Source organism: Acomys russatus, chromosome 15 (assembly GCF_903995435.1).
Source record: "Acomys russatus chromosome 15, mAcoRus1.1, whole genome shotgun sequence".
Lineage (NCBI taxonomy): Eukaryota > Metazoa > Chordata > Mammalia > Rodentia > Muridae > Acomys > Acomys russatus.
Window position 1 is genome coordinate 32857853 of NC_067151.1, and position 21487 is coordinate 32879339.

At 37.5% G+C, this 21487-nt stretch overlaps 1 protein-coding gene across 7 annotated transcripts in view; it reads right to left on the minus strand.

Annotated features, from left to right (window-relative positions):
• Positions 1 to 21487, minus strand: part of Nbea (neurobeachin) — a 657568-nt gene that overhangs the window by 242277 nt on the left and 393804 nt on the right. For all 7 annotated transcript variants that reach the window (XM_051157177.1, XM_051157179.1, XM_051157174.1 and 4 more), the window contains 2 exons: positions 13728 to 13789; positions 4167 to 4231 (listed from right to left, as the gene is read on the minus strand). In XM_051157177.1, coding sequence (XP_051013134.1) covers positions 4167 to 4231; positions 13728 to 13789 — 127 coding nt within the window. The remainder of the gene's footprint in view (positions 1 to 4166; positions 4232 to 13727; positions 13790 to 21487) is intronic.

The window sequence follows — 21487 nt, forward strand, 5'->3', positions numbered from 1 at the left end:
CAGGTTATATCAGCACTGAACGTGAACATCCTGTATTTTTACAGTGAATTCATTAATTATATCTGATATTCCTTTCAAAAGGGTGATAGAACTTAAATTAGGGAAAAGATTAATTCATTTCAAAGGACTACATGCATCCCATATTTTAAAAATGTCTTTTTTATATGCCTCCTGTTCAATTAATATTTTAATAATTTAAATTCCAATTATTATTGCCAAGATATTATATGCAATTTTATACCCCATTAACCTTGCTTTGTTTTAATAATAAAGATTCTTTGTTATATTCCTTTAAATGATGCATCATATAATTCCAGGCTGTCCTGGGTGTGCTGCAGTTCAGTCACGCATTCATCAGCTGAGTTTTCCTGTTAATGTGGATGACTCATACATGCCTTCTCTGGCTCTGATTGATGGGCTGTGTTCATGGGTGTAGCAGTTAAGGGGATAAACATTTATAACAATTTCTACTTGGAGGTTTTCATTTCCATTCCTACAAGGAAAAAAATAAATGGACATCCCAACGGCTCAGCAATGTTCTGTGTCCATACAAATGAGGCAGCACACATGTGAAGCACTGAGTTTCTGTGTAGCAGGCAGTCAATGCTCACAGTGGCAGATAAACAGAGGGATGTACTTTTACTCTAGGAAATGAATGGTGATCTGTATACTTGCCTTTGGAAACCTGTATTAACATTTTGAATTTGCACAAGAAATATCTAAATTGGAAAAATCACCCAAACTGCAGATAGGAACTAGAGAATTCAGAGTACTTATAATACGTATCAACACAGATAGAGCCTTTCATCCTAAGTGTCTGTATATCGGCAGCTCTCATAAATGTCACGTGCATTATTGTCAACCTTCAGAGAAAAAGATGCTTTCATATTTTGGATTTTTCTTTAATATAATATCAGGATACTGTTATGTTAAGTTCTTAGAGCAAAAACATTTTCCAGTGAAGAGCTGATACTTGAAGCTTGCATAACACATGTGTGCCATATCTGCTTAGGCACTGTGAAAACAGCCTTAAGAAACACACTGCCAGTGAGCGAGTCCTAGCACTGAGCCACCGTGAGTATGGCCCACGGAAAAGGGAGGGGCAGGGGAGCAGGGGGAAACGGGTCACTATACAGGCTCAGTGAAGAGGCCAGGGGGCATGCTCAAGACTTCTCCCACCTGCCTTGGACTGCAGGGTATAAATACAGCCCCACTATAGGCTCGCCCAGTCATGCCACAGGCTCTGTGGGTTCCTTAGTCCTTTATTTACTGTCCTTACAAACACTGGCACTTTACAGTCTATTCACTACTCTTCATTTCTTCAGAAATGCTTCTAATGTCTCATATCCTCTAGTGCACTGAGTATAGGTTCCTGAGATGTGCTGGTCCATAAGATAGCAAGTGAAATCTAAGGAGGTTAAGGCGGAGAGCTGTTAACTGATGACAAGGAAGATAACTGGTGATTATGCCATGCGACCGGGTTGTCCACACAAATGTCTGTGACAGGTAGTATCTGAGCTAACTCCAGAAGACATAGAGGGGCAAGCACGTGGAGATGTGGGGGAAGGGGTGGGCCTCACGCACTGGAAGCTAGCCTTTGTGTTCCCACTCACCTAAAACCCTTCCAGCTTGCTTTCTGGAGAGCTCAAGAGCCAAGTCCTTTGATACCCACTCAACCTCTGTAGCTGGGGATTCCACAGGTTCAGTGTAACCCAAAGCAAAAGCCCTTTTCATCAAACATGGCTCTCCTAAAGTGCTCTCCCTGGGTGAGCTGGACCTCTACCACACCCCACCCATTTATCAAAGTCAGAAACCAGGCTGTCCTTGTTTTCAACTTGTTTGTTTCTTTCTCTTCTCTCTTCCACCACAATCTTGTTGATCTAATTTCCAAATGAGACCTTGTAATGTGTTTGTCTTTCCATCCCCACTGTGACATCAGCCTCAAAAAGATGACTGAGGCCTCACTCTCACAGGGTAGTCTAGGGCTACGATGAGCCCTTGAATGTGTGCATCACATGCAAATTAGGCCTAAGTCTCAGAGATGACTTTCTTTGAGCACCACAAGTTCTTTGTTGGCAGGACCCTCCATTGCTGGAGTCTGTTGCAGTACATCCACTAGCTATGAGATGACTGGAAAGACCTCCTCAGCAGAATACCTTGTTACTGTTTGCCTCTGGGTTTTTGCACTATATCATACCCATTGTCTACAAGTTCTTATTTTTTAAGGCAAAGTCTTGTGTATTCTAGACTAACCTCACTGATGGCTGAGCATCACCTTGAACTTCTAACCTTGTCTCCACCTCTCAAGATGTGGCATTACAAGCATGTTCCAGCACACCCAGCCTATGTACGGCTACGGTTCAAACACTAGACTTCTTGAATGCTAAGCAAGAAGTATCTACTCCACTCCATCTACAGCCATGATCCCTAGAGTTTTATTCTCTTTTAGTCTGGTTGTCTTTTTAACTGTAATCCAGGTCAAATTTAATCACTGCATGGTTCCTTCAACCTTAAACACACTGTCAAGATAAAAGCCATTTCAGAATAAAGGCCCTTTTGAAGCATGGTAGCTTAATTTACCAAAGCAGATATTCTTCTCATCCATGTTCTGTGCTTTTAAATGATCACTATTTTCATTCTCAAAACTATCTGTCTCTGTATAGTTGCCAATACTAAGATAACCTTCAACTAGGATCATAATATTCCTTCTTCTATGCAGCTAAGCTTGTTTGGAGCAGTGAGTTTTTGATGAGAGTTTCTGATTAAAATGTTTTGTTTTTAAATGATCAGTATTTTCTTTACTTTCAATTCCTCTCAGTATAAAGCAAACCCTAAACTACTATTGGAAAATGAAATTTCCATACCTTTGATGATAGCAAATTTTATAACATCATTGTTTTCTGTCAATAATTATAATCGAAGTAAAGCACTAGAATTTCAGCTCCCTTAGCTCTTACAACTGCTACTGACAAATTAATAATTTTTTCATTTCTGGTGCCTGCAGAGTCAGAGGAAGGTGTCAGGGGCCTGTAACTGGAGTTACAGATGGTTGTGAGCCACCATGTGGGTGCTGAGATTGAAGCTGGGTCCTCTAGAAGATGAGCCAGTGCTCCTAACCACTGAGCCATCTTTCTTTCCCTATTACCAAGTCTTATAATTTTCTTCATTTTTTTACACTGCAGTAAGCTTAAACTTATTTTAAATTTCAGAACTGTATTATGATGACAAGATTAATCATTGATATCAAAAGCAAGAGTGTGGAATGAGATCCTATATAGAGACATAGTTTCTCAGTGCAGCGAGGTCCTGACGAATGCAGAGCAATACTAAAAGCTGAGTTTTTATGCCACATACTTTTGAAGGATCATTATTCTTGATGAAAAAAAGCAAGCTCTAATACTATAACCATTGCTGCCATGTTCATTTATGTAAAGCTTGTTCAAAAAAAGCAAACATAGCTACAAATATTTAATAATTATTTTACATAGAATGTACTGTATCATTTAGGAAATGCAACTTGTAGCGGCTGCTTGTCTCGAGTGGACAGAAGCCACACATATTAAATGGTGACAGCTCTAGTAACCTTAATGTGTATACCACCCACATGGCACTGTAAAACTCATAGTAAACAACCACTCATGACAGTGATAAGTACAATGGTTTCAAACAAAATCTCACCTATGGCATCGTTAACAATGGCAACAGACACTCCTAACTAAGGCTCCTACACCTTCTGCATTGAACACGCCTTATACTTTCGTCCAGGTACCAATTGCTTGGGAGGATCAGATGAAGTCGCTTCATGTGAACTGAAAAGGGGCTCAAGTGTAAACATTGAGCCTAGCCTGAAAACAGATGGGGTGGCAGATGGGGCTGCAGGCTGGGTTCACTTGATCTGTCGAACACAACCTCACTACTCAGTAAGATGTGGCTCAAATCTCACAAAACATCATAAATATAGTTCATTATTTCATATATACTTTGTCCTAAAACTAAACACTTAACACCTAAAATTTGTTAATTTAAAATTTAAGTGCCTACATGTTAAATTATTTAAATCAAAGCTATTTTCTTACAATTTTTAGAACAGATGGTATGAAAGAGCAGTTGCCCAGTGGAATTAAATGCACACTGTCTAGTTGCCCAAAAAGTATAAAATTAATTACCTTCCTTCATTGATGAGTTCAATAAATGCAAGGCCTGCATTCTTCTGGATAGAATTCTGCCATTCCTAAAGGAATAAAGCAAAACAGATGTAAAAAAAATGAACATGCAAATAAAATAGCAACTAGTTTAGGACCATGTTGACACTGTTCCTAACCTCCACCACACTTTGTTTTCAAATGCCGTTACAAGGTTTTATAAGAAGTGTCATTTCAGAAGAAAGAAAATTAAATGACCTTGATTCACAGTTAAGGTGGTTTTTGAAACTGAAGTTTGCTGGGAAGTAAGACAGTAGGTAAGGTGGCTGCTCCCAGGAAAGAACAAATGATCAACAGAGGCCTGAAGCTATGCACAAGGAAGAGATATGTTATACTACTGAAAATTTTAATCAATGACATATTATTTTCATTACAACTGGAAGCAAAATAAGAAATGCCTTTATGCATCTAGATGTTGACATACATATACCTCTATGTACTATAACTTTATGCATCTGCCCCTTTATATACCTTTGCCTTTAAGCATTTATATCTTTATACAATATAATTTTAGGCTCCTGTGCCATTATGCACCTATGCCTTTATATATCTATGTTTTATATATATATATGTATATATATATACACACCTTTATGTATCTATGCCTTTATGCACATATGCTTTATGCAACTGTGCCTTTGTGTGTGTATGCATTTATGTTGCTAAAATTTGGTAATTTATACATTTATGTACCTGTGCCTTTACACAATTCATATCTTTAGATTACCTTGGGAACAAACTGCTCTAGTTAGATTCACATTTAAAAAAATGAAACCGCACAAAGCTACAACCATATTCTTTTAAAATGTGTGACACAAGCCAATTCTTCACGGTAAAAATAACACTCTACTGTATTCTCTCTTTGCTAACTGGAGATTAGCTAAATTTGTTAAATGCCTGAATCTCGTAGTGCCACAGAGAAAGGGCCACAACTATGAACATCAACAGTTCTCACACAGTGTTTTGGATTAGGAAAGAATGCTGCTTGTTTTGTATTCTTCCCACAGAATATTTGTAATATAATTTAAATACTCATTTTGGCTTTGGGTTTATTATTCAAGTAACTTCAGCTTTCTTAAAAAACATATAGTTAAAAAACAAAACAAAACAAAACAAAAAACAAAACACAACAAAAACCAAAAAACAAAACAAAACAAAAAAAAACCCAAATTGTTGGCCAGTAAGTTTTCTTAATACTGAAAATGATATTCCTTTCAGTAGTTCTACAAATAATTTCTAGTTTCATATATATACATATATAATCTCTATTGACTACTCATGTCACTCATCTATAAATCCTATCCCATGACTATGTTTTCTTTTTTTTTTGCACATGGAAAAATCATTTATTTTATATAGTATTTTTACAGCATAAATGATATGGTGGCATGTGTGCATGAAATGCCATCCAAGTTTTGAATCAAGTTGAAATCAACTCATGAGTAAACTCAATCCATGTCTTTTTTGAATGATTATAGTAGTTATAATTAATAGTGGCATTATTAGTTATAAATTATTAATTAACAATGGCAGCATTGGAACAAAACTTTATTTAGCTCATCATATAGAAACCCACACTTTTCTTTTTATAAGAAATTCTGGCTACCCAGAGGTATTCAATTACCCTGACTATGAATTCAGGTTCACAAAACTTAGTCTTGTCAACTCAAAGCTTTTCTTCCCTCTGGATCACATTCCAATTCAGAGCTTTGCATTTGTGCTGAGAATAAGTCTATAGAGGATTATTTCAAGGCAAACCACCAGTCTACACTTTCAGCACAAAGAATCAGTAACTGGGAGAAGAATGGGGACAGCACAAAGCCACCAGCACCTTGGCAAGGCTGCTCCATTTCTCAGAACTCTCTTCAAATTCACCTTTATTGAAAATCACAGGGGTCTTCTTTTCTTACTTTTTAAATAGGTTGCCACACTATCATCCTTTTAGATGCTCATCTTAAATACTATGTTTACTGCAAATCAAGATTCCACACAAGATACTAGCTTTTTAGGACTAGTTGACATTTAATATGATCACAATTTCCCCAGAGAAAACAGACACTATGTAAGAGGCATTCCACTATGAAGAATTGTCTTACAATTTCTTAAGCCTGTTGTCTGTTGGGCTGCTACAGCTCTGCAAGTGCCGTGAGCTCCTGAAACACACAGAACTCACATTTTATAGCACACATCCAATTACCAATGAACTTCAAGTTGTTCCCTGTCCACAAGATGAACAGAGTAAATGTTTTGAAAACTATATAGATCAAATTAACATTATCTGTAATCTGCTTTATCTGTCTTTAGGCCAGATGATAATTTGATACAGAAATAGTAGTAAGAAGTCAGAACTAAGGTAAGGATGTTGGTATTTAAATATAAGCAAGTCATTGGAATAAAAGAAGAATAACACTTCATTTAAGAAATTTGTATTGAAGACAAATATATATCCTTGAACAGAATGTTGCGATCAGGATGTGGCCAACTCTACATTACTCTGAATTATGTGAACTAGATGCTTTCTTAGGCTATATCTTGCCCCTAGAGAGCCCTGCACAATATCAACGCGCGATGAGTAAAGGAACAGCATAACTGCATACTTCTGGGTGCATGAACAGCCCGCATCACATCTTTATCTTTGTGGGAAACATTTAATATCAAGTAGAAATGCTTGCAGAGGACCACCAAGTCTTTAAACCAGCTTCGTCACCATTTTAAACTCTTCTTTGTGAACGCATAAAATGTCCGTAAGATGAGGGACTTTCTCCAGGAATTGGATCTTGTGTGAAGACCGTTTGAAATGGAACACTTTGAAGACAAATAAGTTCCAGAAGGATGACAATGAGATCCCTCTGTTCTCCTCTGGCAGACAGATGACCGCTAGACAGCGCAGGCTGAGAGCTTTCCATCAGTTTCTCCTCATCTATGTCAGCTCCATGCACATTCTTCATTCCTCCTTCTTTGTATAAAGTTAAGCATGCCAACTTAATATCCTTGGATATTTAATCCATCTTAAACTTTTAAAAAAACACGGTAAACATCAGAGGAAAAACTAGGAAGATAAGAATAGACTTAAATTCTTCTGAGAATTGAAAATTGATTGTGTATTTTCTCTACCACCAGGAGTGGTAGTAGTCCTTAAAATCTTTTGAGTAAATGTTCATTGTAACTGGTAAGATGATGACATGCTGAAAAATCTGACTGATAAGCCAGTAAAGCTAATAATAAGAACTGAAGAGAAGGATAATGTACACATCACAAAAAAGAGTAGAGACCCGCTAGTTCTCTATGAATGTGAAAGTGTGCTGGTTAGTTTTTACTGTGAACTTGACACAAGTGACAGTGACCTGGGCAGAGGGAAGTGCAACGGCGACACTGACTAGGTCAGACTGACCTATGGGCATGTCCGTGTGCACCGTCTTGAGCGCTGGTGGATGCGGGAGAGCCCAGCCTGCTGCGGGCAATGCTACCACTAGGTACTGATCCTGGGTTAAAGAAAGGCTAATCATGAGTCAGAGAGAGAAATAAGGAAATAAGCAGTTTTCTTCCATGGTTCTAATATAAAGTACAATCATGGAAAAACAAACAGGTAACATAAAAAATATGTGAAGATAAACATGAGGTCTCCTAGAATTTTAGTAGATCACTGCTAATAAATTAAACATTATAAAAATTTTCATCAATATATATGTAATTGTGCTTGAGACTAGATTTTTAACTAAATTGTTTTAAAGTAAGGGTTTTCCCAACTATTAGCATGTGTAGTATGCACGTTGGCACCTATGACAGACTGTTCTAAACTCCCACAGGAATATCTATATTTAGGGGTGCTCAAGTCCCTAGTAGGATACAAAGCCAGGTTCAACTACAGGAAAACTGAGCTAATGTCCTGTATTCTGTTTGATTACTGTGGATTAAAGCTGGACATGTACAACAACAGGAACAGCAGAAAGCAAGCCAAATGTCACATTCAAATATACAATTTAGGATTTATTTACAGATGTAGTTTTGAATCTCTTCAGGTCTTAGAATTGATACAAGAAGAACTTCTAAAACAAACTTCAAAAGATGAACATGTAAAATATAACTCTTCCAATTTTGATTGAGCATGAGAATAAGAAGGCCTTTTATATGACACAAGAAGTAGCATGGGACGAGGGGCAGACTCTCCTGAGCGGGGCTGGGCCGCTCTCTTTACAGAATGGCCTCCTTGCCCTTTGTTGAGTGTCCCGTGGGAGCTTCCTTTTTTGAGGGTAAACATCCACATCTTTTAAAACAAATTCATACAAACATGAAGAGAGGGAGCTTAGAGGAAACATCAAGCAAAAGGATGGATTGTTAAAAGATTCAGAAAAATATTGTGTAAACTTCACTTGAGAAACACCCAGGAAGGTATGGAATACTCTCTATAACGCAATAAATATACTGTCTGATTTTAAAAATAAACTTTATATTATTATTATTTATTATTAATATTGATGTGTTATACTGGGGGTAGGGTGTGCCAGCATGCTTGTGTCGTGGAATGCATGACTGGAGGTGACTATTAACACATCAAAGTGGATTCTGGCTACCAGGTTCTCCCTGCATGCCTCAGTCCCTGGCAGTTACAGGGTCCCCCTGGTAGGTATACCCTGCCCCTCACCCTGAACTCCCCAGCCTAGTGGCTGGACTGCTACCCCACCCCACTCCAACTCCCTGCTGCTCTTCCCTTTTTAAAAATATTTTTCTGACCTTTTTGGCCTCTTGCCCTCTTGGCTGATGCTCCTGGTACCCCTCTCTTCCTCTTCCCTTCTCACATGGCTCAGCTAGGTGCATGTTCACTCTGGACCCTTCCAAACATCTCTGGTTGTGCTCTCCTTATAACTACTGTACTTTTCCTTTTATCTCCTCCACCATACATAGGAGCAGTCATACCCTCCCTATTTCTTTCTTTCTTTCTTTCTTTTTTTTTTTGTTCAGAAGTGAGGTAACAGTTTTAGGGATTGGGTTCTCTTATTTCTCCATGGGTTGTGGGGATCAAACTCTGGTTTGTCAGGCTTGGGGGGTCAAGCACTTTTGTCCACGTAAGCCACCTCACTAATCTTAGTTATTTAATATTTGATGTGCAATAAACAAGGTTGGTTCTAGGCCGGAGGAGAGACATAAGAGGACAAACAAATAGACCTGCAGATATGTTTTGACTGTCTCCTTCCCTGACAGTACTGCAGGGAATGTTTACCAGATCGGGGTCTATTTCCACAGAGCCTCCCATGGCCACTCAGCCTTCAGAGCCACAGGTACACATTGCTTGATTACAGCAATAAAAATATCTCATTTTTATTCTGTCTCATTGCCTTCAAATTCAGATGTGTAATTTGCAATGCCATAGACAAACCTAAGCTCCTGCGTGAATAGAAGCATGTCACTAAAGCCTTAGTAAACTACCAAAACACTAACAAAAGGTGGTCGCAGACTGCCTAAGCACTGAGTTCTCGATGGCTGGGACTGAGTGATATTTCCAAAGGTCTGGAGGAAAACACAGGATGTACTTCAGATTCTCTCATTTTTATCACCTGACTACGCAATCTAAAGTCCTCCCAGTACTGAGTCTATACAAATGAAGGCATTTATGAAGCCTCTGTGTTTCAGCCTCAGCCTCACCTTAGAACCTCATCTTGGCTTTATTACATGTAGATGAAAATTTTTTGCTTTTGTACCATCTGACTAAACTGTACCAAATTGGAGAAAATGTTTTTAAAAAATGAAATGTTCAAAGGCCAAATCACTTGAAAGGAAAAGGCTTTTCCTCAGTTGTGGCTCCTTTGTGGGTACTGTTTCTAAAGCCCCAAGTCACACCCTGACCACACCAGTCACCAAATCCTTTTAGTTAAATATATGAAGTATTTAGGAAAGAACAAAGTCATATGAGCCACAAAATAATTCATGCTGAGCACATCATACACAGATCCTAAGAGTCATTATTTTAACTTATGTATGTTAAGCTTTTTAATGAGAACAGGAATGATTTATGTAGCAGGTTTGCTTAATCAGCGCTTTAAGTCAGAAAGCAGTTAAATACTGATAATATGATTTTTTTTCATGAGGCCCCTCAATTATCTCTTGACACATAAAGAGAAGTGCATGTGCATCTGCTAAGCTTTACTGATGGAAACTTAAAGAAATCCTGTGGGTAACACCACTCGGCTTTTCTTAAGAGTTCTTTTCATGGAGATTTCCTAAAAAGAAAATCTGGAAATAATTAGAAACTATTATAGTACCTAAAAAGTTTGCTTGAAAAACTCAATCTGCTATTCATCAAAGAATGTAGTACACCCAGGATATCTTAGGAGGGAAGTAAGTGCCTGGGCTGGGGATCTCCTCAGCCACAACACTGCAGAAATAAACAGTCAGGCACCATGCTACCTACAGCTGAGGAGAAGCCTGTGCAGGGCACTGACCATGGGTTCCTTTCCCAAACTAACCACCTTATACAATTCCTTACACTTCAAAATGATAAAACATTTGTTAAAAAAATGCTATATTAATATAAGCCATGAGTGAAGGATAAATAATTCTTAAAGTTTAAGATGTACATGGGGAGAAGAATCTAAATATAGTAAAAATTGCCCTGTGTTTTTGGAATAATAAACAAATTCCAGTGGAATGGTAATTTCTTCTTGAAACTGAAAATATGTTAAAAAAAAAAAAAAACAAAATTCCACAGGGGGTAGACTGGACGCCATGCCCCTTGGATTTTAGAGGGTGCCATATGAACTGAATTATCTTTGACAAGTACCTTCAGACATCTGTAATGTGATCTCATGTGAATTTAGAGCACATTTTGGACACAAACTTTTGGCAAGAGTAATTCTTTTCAGGCACTCAGATAAGAAAGAAAGAAAATAAAATATTCTTAATAAATAAATAATAAATAAATAAAATAATAAAATTTAACATGGAATTTCCAACAAAAAAATGAAAGTGTAAAACTAAAAGCATCTAATGAGCCTTAGCAGAGAGAATTGTAGGGCACCCAAAACGAAGTTTACTGCCTTTTCCTTTCAATCCCCATTGCTCTGAAACACAATTTGAGTTTTCAATATCCTGTCTCTATTTGAGGAAAAATAAATTCCACACAAAAAAACTACAAAACATTTGCATTGAAAACTTATTTTGGTAGGAATTAAATCACAGCATGGATAATATTTTAAGGCTATTTTTCAGTGTGGGGAAAAAGGCATATAATATATCCAGACAGTAAGGACACGTACTTTGAACTACCTTTGTTACTCTCACTCATTGCTGCTCAACATCCTGTGGTGGTTGACAGTCAAACAAAGCCAAAAGAGCTCTGAGGTCCACGGTCTTAAAGATTCATCATGAGTGCCTGCCTTGGCAGGAAGACAGCCCACAGACTGGTGCTAATTCTACAGGGATCAGCTCCCATGGAAGAGGTGCATTAAGGCCTGCAGAAAAGAGCATGCTTTGCAGAGGGCTAGGCTAAGCTATCTCTACAGCACTGTTAACTTTCCTCACCAGAGGCCTGCCACTTCTGTGGTCATCCTGCTAACTGGTGAAAATCATGAATTTTAGTAGCAGTGAAAAATGTCATATTATTTTAAGAACATTTTGAAAATGTATCCATTTTCCTTAGTAACCTCAAAACCAAAGTTTGGGGACATCTGTGGAGCAACTAATGATCTGCAATGATGTATTTAGAAGCTCAATTTCACACTAAAACTCACTTGCTTTCTTAAAAATTCTTTGTAGAAAGTAACAAAACACATTAACAGAAAAATAACAAAACAGAATTATTTTTAACATGAATACTTTTAAGTTACTTTTGTGATGGATATTTAACTGATAAACCACTTGAAACATTTAAAAATTTCAGTGTTTAAACCCTGAATTATTTTTAAAATTCAATTTGAAAATCAATCTAAGAGGCTTGTTTGTCATGCTGTCCTGCTGACACACAGAGGAAAGTGCACTACAGAGAGCTTACATTTCCCACTCTTCCTTCCAATCAATATCTGAGGCAAAGTTTCATCTCTAGGGCCCCTAATGGCAGGAATTCCTGGAGCCAGCAAATGGGTAATGTTAAACCTACAATTAGAACAGAGGCCATCAAAGACACCAGATCCTAATGCAACATTCCTCTTTATTTCTCTGAACTGCAGTGATAGCCAGAGCTGAGAAAGAAGGCTTTGGAAACTATGCCTTGCCACAAAAGCTGCTAAATATTTGGATTCTCCTCCGCCTAAAATGTCCTCAGAGCTCGCACTTCCCTTGAACTCAAGATCTCAGCATTGGGTACAGTTTTCCCAAGCTCTGCAGATGAGCTCCTCCCAGGGCCGGTGCTCTCTGTACTTTCCTCTCTGCTGTATTCTTGGCTTCCCACTAACACTCCTGGAGAAAGTAAACATGAAACCCGGAAATCTGAAGGTAAGAGTTTGCTCTTTGCTCTGGGATGTTTAAAGACCGCTGAAGTCACACTTGGGTTATCTGGGTTGGTTGTGGCATTTTAGGCGGACCTCAAGCTGGTTATGATTTAGGTGTGTTCACCCTTCTCCTGAGGAAACCAGGGATAAGTCAATAGGTAAGGTTTGCTGTTTGCTCTGGGATGTTTAAAGACCACTGAAGTCACACTAGGGTTATCTGGGTTGGCGGTGGCGTTAGGTGGGTCTGAGGACAGTTACGGACCTCAGGTGTGCTTACCCTTCTACTGAGGAGACCAGGGAGAACTATGCCAGCTACTTATTACAAACATGTATCTACTCCCTTTTCATTTACTATTACAGAATATTTCATGTTTATATGATCACAGGGAGACTGAAAGTCCCGGCGAAAGAAAAGACCATTAAATTTCTATTTTAGTCATCTAAACGACTAATATATGGTTCTTTCTCTATCAAGGTTTGGATACATCAGGGGTTTTTTTTGTTTGTTTGTTTGTTTGCTGTTTTTGTTTTTGTATAATGTTTAGAAAGAAACAGTATTTAACAATATACTTTAAATTCTTGTTAATAAAAATAACTACCACTCAGTAGATGTTTAGATTTATTAATATATACTAATTCTACATAAAACTGGAAAAGCAGTCCGTCAACGCTGACTCACCAATGGCTAGATTGCATGTGTTTAGTACTGACAAAAAAAAAAAGACTTGAGTTTCTACTATTTCTAACCTGAGAAAGCGACAGTAACTACAAGTTATGGTTTAAAATTGTAACATGTACTCCAGTATCTTTAAAAGATGGCACAAACAACATCAAAAGACCTTGAGAACACAGAACAAAGCCGGCCACAGACAGAACAAAACAATGGAAGGTCAGAGAAAACAGAGACCAGAGAGAGCTGAGGAGAAGAAAAGAGAATAAGGCAGTGTTTATATGGAATGGCCATTTAGGCACTAATGCACCTCAAGGTGCACCCAACTATCTTCTGCATCTCCACAGCAAGAGATAAAGTTAAAATTACGATGAATATTACACACGCCTAAGGAATTCTCACGCAGTTTAGTATGACGAGGGATGACACTCTTACCTGAGAGCAAAGCAGCATGACGAGCTCCACCACGGATGTGCTGGACTTCATACAAACGAGGCCTGCAGGGAGAGGTCAAAGCGGGAGTCACCACAAGACAGGCACACAATCACCTCACTGTCAATTATACGAATTGCTTTGAGAAAGACTTCAGAAATTAAGTGAATGAAAAATATTCATCTCCACACTCTTCTGCATTAATTTAAAATTTTCAGATGTTGCAAATGATATGAAAATTGCTAAAATATTGGTTTTATGCTTCAGTTACTAGGTGAAGGTGTTTTAAAATGCTTATGTAATGTAAGGGATGACTATTCAAGTTGAGCTGGTCAGAGTTGCTTTAGTCTGGAGGTGCTGCTGTCTAACTGTTTCCTGGAGCAGAGAACAATGCGAATCTAAGAGCTGCTGGCATTTTCTATTTGAAGGACCAAAAATTAAGCAACGAACCCACAGTTCACTCACCACAGCTTGTTAATGGTTCAAACTCACTGACTGGGTATCACAAGAAATGAAAACAGTGAACACAAAAGGCTCACTGACTCAGTGTCTGCAGGGGCCTGTGTTAAGTACCTTACATTGCTATCTCATGCCAGTCTCAGCAGGTTCTAATGCCATTCCGAGTGTACAGGTAAAAAACATTCTGTAACCTGGGTGCTAGGAGGCAGAGGCAGGTGAATTCCTGAGTTCCAGGCCAGCCTGGTATACAATGTTAGTTCCAGAATGGCCAGGGCTACACAGAGAAAACCTGTTTTGAAAACAAAAACGACAACAAAAAAAATCTACAAACAGCTTGGATGTTAATTATTCAACTCTTCAAAATGAAAAATAATCTATAAAACATCATATATAATGAAGAAGTAGATCATAATGGCTAGTACTGAAAGTACCAAAATTAGGGAGAGGTAAATTAGATTTAATAATAATCTCTGTATGAGTATAATAGAGTGGTTGCTACCTTAAAATAATAATCTCTGATGAGCACATAAATTATAATGGATGCTACCTTAAAATAAATGTCCAAGTCATGGTGCTGTTTTCTAAACAAAATGTGTTTGGTGAATAGACTTAAATTTTTTTTTATTTGTAAGTACAAATGCAATAAAAGTGATCTTTTAAATGAATTTAATTATGAGTAAGTGCATGATGTGTGTGTGTGGGGGGCAAGCCCACATGTGCAAAATGTGTGGGTATGTCCTGGGGCTTGAACTCAGGTCTCTGGGCTTGTGGAGCACAGAGACTTTACCTGCTGAGCCCACCTGCTGGCCCAGTAAATTATCTTATAGAAAGAGATGCTTTGGTCTCTTAAAATGCTAACAAATGCAAAGTTAAAGCAATGGTTTTATTTTCTTGTTTTCTTAGGTTGATTTCAAGTAGCAGTCTCAAGTGCTGTAGACATTAGGCATTAGCGTGAGCATTTATTGTAGGGGGCGGACAAATACCTCTTTTTGCCCATTTTACTAAAGACTTTATCCATGTCATACAATCTGACAGAGTGAGCTGTAAAAAGTCACTGGTACTCTATTTTATCAGATTCTGGGCAGACAGCTAATGAAATAAGAGACCGATGTGAAAAGCTTGTTTAAAAGACATGTGGTGTAACTGGTCAGAAATCCTCACAGTCAAGAGCTACAGAGTCAGAAAGATTAATGGAACATTTATCACTTGTTGGCTGATCAAGTACTTGGATTTTGACAAAGAAAACCTTAAGAAAAAGGCTATAGGATCATAATTAAGATATGGCCATATCAACAGAGACAATACTACCATTCTGAAAGAACTGTCCTCCTTATTCTGTGTTAACTGTGGATACATAATACTTTGAAGTAAAAACTTATAAAAATGGAATTGTTATCAGCTAATTTTTAAACAAACTCTTATGTAATAGTCACATTTATAACCCCTAGAAATATTACCATTTCTTTATAAGAAAAATATGAAAGCTCACATCAGTATTGCATTCCCCCCCAAAGGAATGTGAACAAACCAACAGGATAGCAAGATAACACCATCTTGCTATTCCTTGTGTACAAGAGGAACTCAGGTCTGTAGAACCTCACTCTTTACCAGAGTGTTTTGTCTAATTAGTTCTGGTCGGAGCCACTAATTCTCAAAGGACAAGCCAGGAAGTAGAAACAGACCTAATATTGATGAGAACACATGCTAAGGAAACTTTGGAAACTTACTAGAATTATTTTAAATTATTCCTAGAGGTTAGAAAAAGTACAAACAAAACAAATAGGTGGCATGCAGTGTGATGCCTGTGATAATGAAATGTAGGCACAGCTAATATTTTATCCTTATAAACTTCACCATTTTTTCAAATTTAAGAAACATTAAAATAATTTCTGTGGAACTTTAATCACAAGCTCAAGAAAGTAAATTTATCCAGCCATGCCACAAACTACTCTAAATTGTTCAGACACTGGCAAATGGTGTACTAACACAGGTCTTAGTACACTGAATTCTGTGACTGAACCAAGGCATCTGATAACATCTCTAAAAGTAAAATGTAAGTACTTTTCAGTGATAAATAAGAGCTTAGTAATGACAGCTCATCAAGTGTTCCACGCTGTAACTGAAATACCTTATAAAATTAAACATTCGAATCACTTATCATTATAGCATTTGATAGACTAATAAAGTGAAAGATATGGTGATGAGACCAATATGGAGGCTGCATATTACATCATTTAATTAGAATGACTATTTTATTATTTCTACGTAACAATCCAGCACCTATGTGAATTAGTAATATAGGATATTAAGGAAAGTCTTGATGTCAAGTGTGACTGGGGAGACTCGGTCAGCTTCCTTGGTGAAGGTTTGTGCTTTGGTCAGATGTGAAAAGGGAACGCAATATACTATGCAACAAGCATAGCATGATCAAAGAACAAAGAGAAATGTCTCACTAGAGATCTGTACCTTGGGGATGGATGACTGGAGTATGGGGCTGCTGGAAAGCAGAACTAAGTTCAGAAAAGGGCTGGAGAAAGAAAATTACAAGTGGTTTGAGAAGCGAAGATGAAGGGCTATGAGCAGTTAGAAGTGGGGGAAATGGTTCCAAGGACTGGCAATGGCATTCCTATTCTATGATGACAATCTGTGCTTTATAAACTAAAAAGTAGACTTCAGTGGAGCCATGCATATGATGCAGAGGCCGGTGGTGCTCTGTGAGTTCAAGCAACACCACACAGTGAGTCCATTATTTGGGAGGTGGGGACAGAAGTACAAGCCAGTCAACAAAATGCTACCAGATAGTATTTACTCATCAGAATAAATATGGTGCCCACAAACACTAACCCAACACTGCAAGCCATACTGGTTTTGCAGCACAAAACAAAGAGATGGATGGCGATAGTAGGTATTTGTGGCACTAGGGGAAGAAGTCTGGAAAATAAAAGATGCTGAGAGCTTCTGTATACACTATGAACCATATTGCTGAAGGATGACATCAGCTAACGGGTAGCCAAGACAGGCATATGTGCATGCTGATTACATGGTCTAGATCCAGACAGCTAGCAAAACAAATATTAAAAGAAAACAATTATGCCAAGTTGGCAAATATTTGGGTATACATTTACTAGGAACTTTGAGAATACATTTCCTCTTGATTAAAACCAAACCAAGTAAAACAATAAAATGAAAACAGTATGGCAAAGGGTAGACCAGATTACAAACTACCCAAATGAGTATGAAGTTAGAAACTTGGCCTTGGGACCAAGCTATCTTTCTTCAGTACAAACACTAGCCAAGGCTACCGTAACACTCCACAGTAAACCTGAGGGTCTGACCTATGTATCTGGTGAACTTGAAGATTAAGTTGAAAGAACCCTTTAGCTTTCAGCATAACAGTCCAGTCTCTAATGCTGTTCCTCTTGGTGGGAAGTGAAGGGTAATAGTCAATATACAACAAGCAAAGTGACTCATCTTGGAAGCAACATCACATTCCCTGTCACAAAGGCATTATTCTGAAACAGGAGACTTTGACAGACATCTATAACAAAGAATCTCAACAAGTACTTAGAAACCATCAATAGTTGACAGAAACCAAACAAAACATAAGTTAGTAAGGTGGGGGAGGGGTAAGAAAATTGAAAGAACAAGAGTCCAATTCCTGTAGAAGACATATTCTGAGCATTGGGTTCACTGTCCTAGAGAGCATCTGTTTAACTAAAGTGAAGAGTGCAGTGCAGGTATTGTTAACAGGTAACTTGATACATGATCCAGAAGCTCACGGAGGGTGCATAGGACAGCAAGGTTAGCAGTTTTGTGTGCAAATGTCTGCAGGTATGACATTTGTCTGTCTGATGTTGACGCTATGTTGGCAAAAGAGGATGAAAACAATTGTTTGAGATATAAAACAAACAAACAAAAACCCCAACAAAATAACTACCATCAATAACAACAACCAAACCAGAACAATGAAATTGGAATGTAATTCTGTGAGCAATGGTTTTCAACCTTCATCGTGCTGTGACATTTTAATACAATTCCTCATGTTGTGGTGAACCGACAAACATAGAATTTTGTTGCTACTTCATAGCTGTAATTTTGCTACTGTTACAATTAGTAATGAAAGCATCTGAGATGCAGGATAACTGATACCCATCTCCAAAGAGGCTGCGGCCCACAGGTTGAGAACAGTTATTGTAGAGTGTGAAGGATAGAAGGAAATGCCCATGGTGTTTTTTGTGCCTTAGCTTTTCATGGTGGAAGAGAGGAGTACCACGAGAGAGTGGCTTTAGGAGGCTGCAAAGCCTCCATACCTCTCTGGCACAATAACTGTTTCTTGCATTTTTCGATACTTCTGTGTTTGAAAGATGTCATTTATTTCTTATAACACTGGCAGGATCCTCTCTGTAAGTTACTTTTAAAAATCACCAGATTGTTTCAGAAATCAACAGAGTAATAGATGTGGATTTCCAAATTTAAAAAAAAAGTGAAGGCAAGACTCCGAGAACAATACTACAAAACTACTGCAAACACCAATGATGAATTAGAGTCCCATTGTTACTATGAATAATGCTAACATGTGCAGAAGATTGTGGGCTAACACTTCACTAGACATTTCACAATCTTACTGTATCTTTTTTTTTCTGACAGTTTGATGGCATCAATTTTAATATGACTTGAAGCCACACTAAAATTAAGTACATTCAAAATGTTAAATTTGATTCACTGAATTTCAGTTTTATATTAAAATAAGTTTATTTTTTTAAAAAGCCCATCCAAATACTGTAGAGACAGTGGGAGCTGATTTGTACAGTGAACCAACAACTCAGTTGTTACAAAATGGCAGCCTTGCTGTATTTAGAATACAGCTGCTCAGTACCCTTCCTGCAGAGGCTATGAAACAAACTTAAGAAGAACCGTGACACAATCAGGAATTATTTAAATGTTACATTCTCAGTGTTTTGGCCATTTGTATGTAACAGCCTTGAAGAACACATCTTTCCTATCTTGGTGCATCTAAATTTCTGAATGCAGATCAATCTCCATCACATACTGTCATTATAAACTTACATCACCTATCTAGACCTGAAAACATCTTAACCCCTAAACAATTAAGCTTCATTGTAAAACTAAGCTACCTGGTCTTCAATTCCCTCAGAGACTTGAGAAGGAGTAAACTTGATTATGTGAGTATGCCAGGAGTGCAAGTTAGTAGCTTTCCAAATGAAAAGATGACAGAGACAGGTAATCTATTGTATAAATGTGTAATAATATAAATGTATATGTACAAAAATAAAATAATTTAAAAATTAAAAAAAGTGTACACAGAAACAAACAAAACATTAAACAAGTAGCCATAATATATATGCGAAGGACCTGGTGCAGACCCATGCGGGCCCTGTTCATGCTGCTTCAGCCTCTGTGAATTCATATGAGCTTTGGTCAAATTGATTTAGGGGCCTTGTTTTCTTGGGGTCCTCTATCCCTGAAGGCTCTTATATTCTTTGCACTTCTTCTTCTACTGTGTTCCCTGAGCACTGAAGGGAGGGATTTGATAGAGACATTCCTTTAGAACTGTGTCCAAGCTTTTCACTCCTTGCATAATGCCTGGCTGTGAATCTTCATATTTGTTCCCATTGGCTGCAGAAGAAAGCTTTTTTAGGGTTATTCTTAAGTAATTTACCTTAATGATCCATTCAGGATTGGATTCCAATTTTTAGCTCTACCCATTAGAGATTGGTGTGCAATTTTAACTTTTTATTTAAACATGAGATTTTCCATAAGACTATGATCCAAAGTTATTATGTAGAAGATTTTTTGAACATTGAGATGTTCTCATGATACCTTGTTGGTACTGTGGGTGATTATCTTATTTCTATACACAAGGTGTGAACATTAAAGAAATTCATGTGGAAAAAATATATGTAAAATGTAACTATTAGTTTTCTTATATGTCTAAATTATAAATGTTTCTGGCTTTAAAATCCCAAATAAGGGATTTCAAATAGTTATTAAAAAATTAATGTCACTTAGCTTCTCAATGTCCATAGGTAATGGTACTCATTTACATGAAATATGTTAAAAGATTCATAATGAAATAAATATTAATAAAATAAATACTGTACATGTCCCCATGGAAATTTCACTAGGTCAAAAGAAGTAAAAGTCCATTTGTAAATGGTACTGGCTGAGTGATGACCTTTACGTTGTACATCTACAATGCCAGTAATAACCAGAAACAAAAGTAGCTGTAAGGTGAGTGACACAGCACACACGTAATCATTTGACGGACTTACTGATAGAATCTTTCTAATTCCTTGTTATTCTATTGATATGTCCTAGGAATCTTATTCAGACACGTGTGTGTGTGTGTGTGTGTGTGTTGCCTGGTTTGATGTTCATAACACTCAAAGGAGATTGTTCTATAAAATGATAGATAACAAATCTATGGTAAGAGGCCATAAGTTCATCCCGCCCAAGTTGACTTCCACTATTTCCACTTTAAACACTAGAAACTTGTGCTATCTCATTAAAAATGCCATATTTGCAAAACATTTTGGTAATTTTTGATGGTCATTGCCACTTTTTATGTGTTTTTCACTTCTATTCACTGACCTGATTTATTTAGACATCTTAAAAATGGGTTGTAATATCTAAATTACTCAAGATTAATTGTATTAGGGAAGGCTATGCTTGGAAAAAAATTCAGTTAAATCATCTAATTTTGAATCCACAACTGAGCAAATGTTAGTGGTCTTGTATTAGGGAAGGGCCTGTGATGTACAGAAACCAACACAGTCTTTGGCTTGAAGAAGCCATCAGCTCAATTACAGAGAAAAGCCAGGCACACATATGTTGATGAAATAATCTACAGTGCACTAAAAACAGAGTTACAGCTAAACACTATTGAAAAGATCACAGAGCCTGTATTTTTGAGGTTTCTATGAGATACTATTATCCATACGATTAGACCTAAACTCTTTTCTTTTTTTTTTTACAACAATGGTGAATGACTGGAATGTCTTGCCCTTTTCTTGACCTCTTGATTTAGTTAAACTGCAGTGAAGGAGGTTGAAATAAGGGAAATAAGAGACATGTTCACTGTCACAAATCATCTGGCCTTTATAGTGCTCTCTGGGTTAAACTTGATTACAGCCTTGATTGCTAGCTCTATGCTAGTCCCTGCCAAACCTGCTTCTCTTCTCCCTCAGTAACTTCAGATTCTAAAATCCTCAGTTCAATGCAAACACTGCTAACGATATCTGCTTCAAATTCAGTATTGTACAAAAATAATCACCAAAATTTAT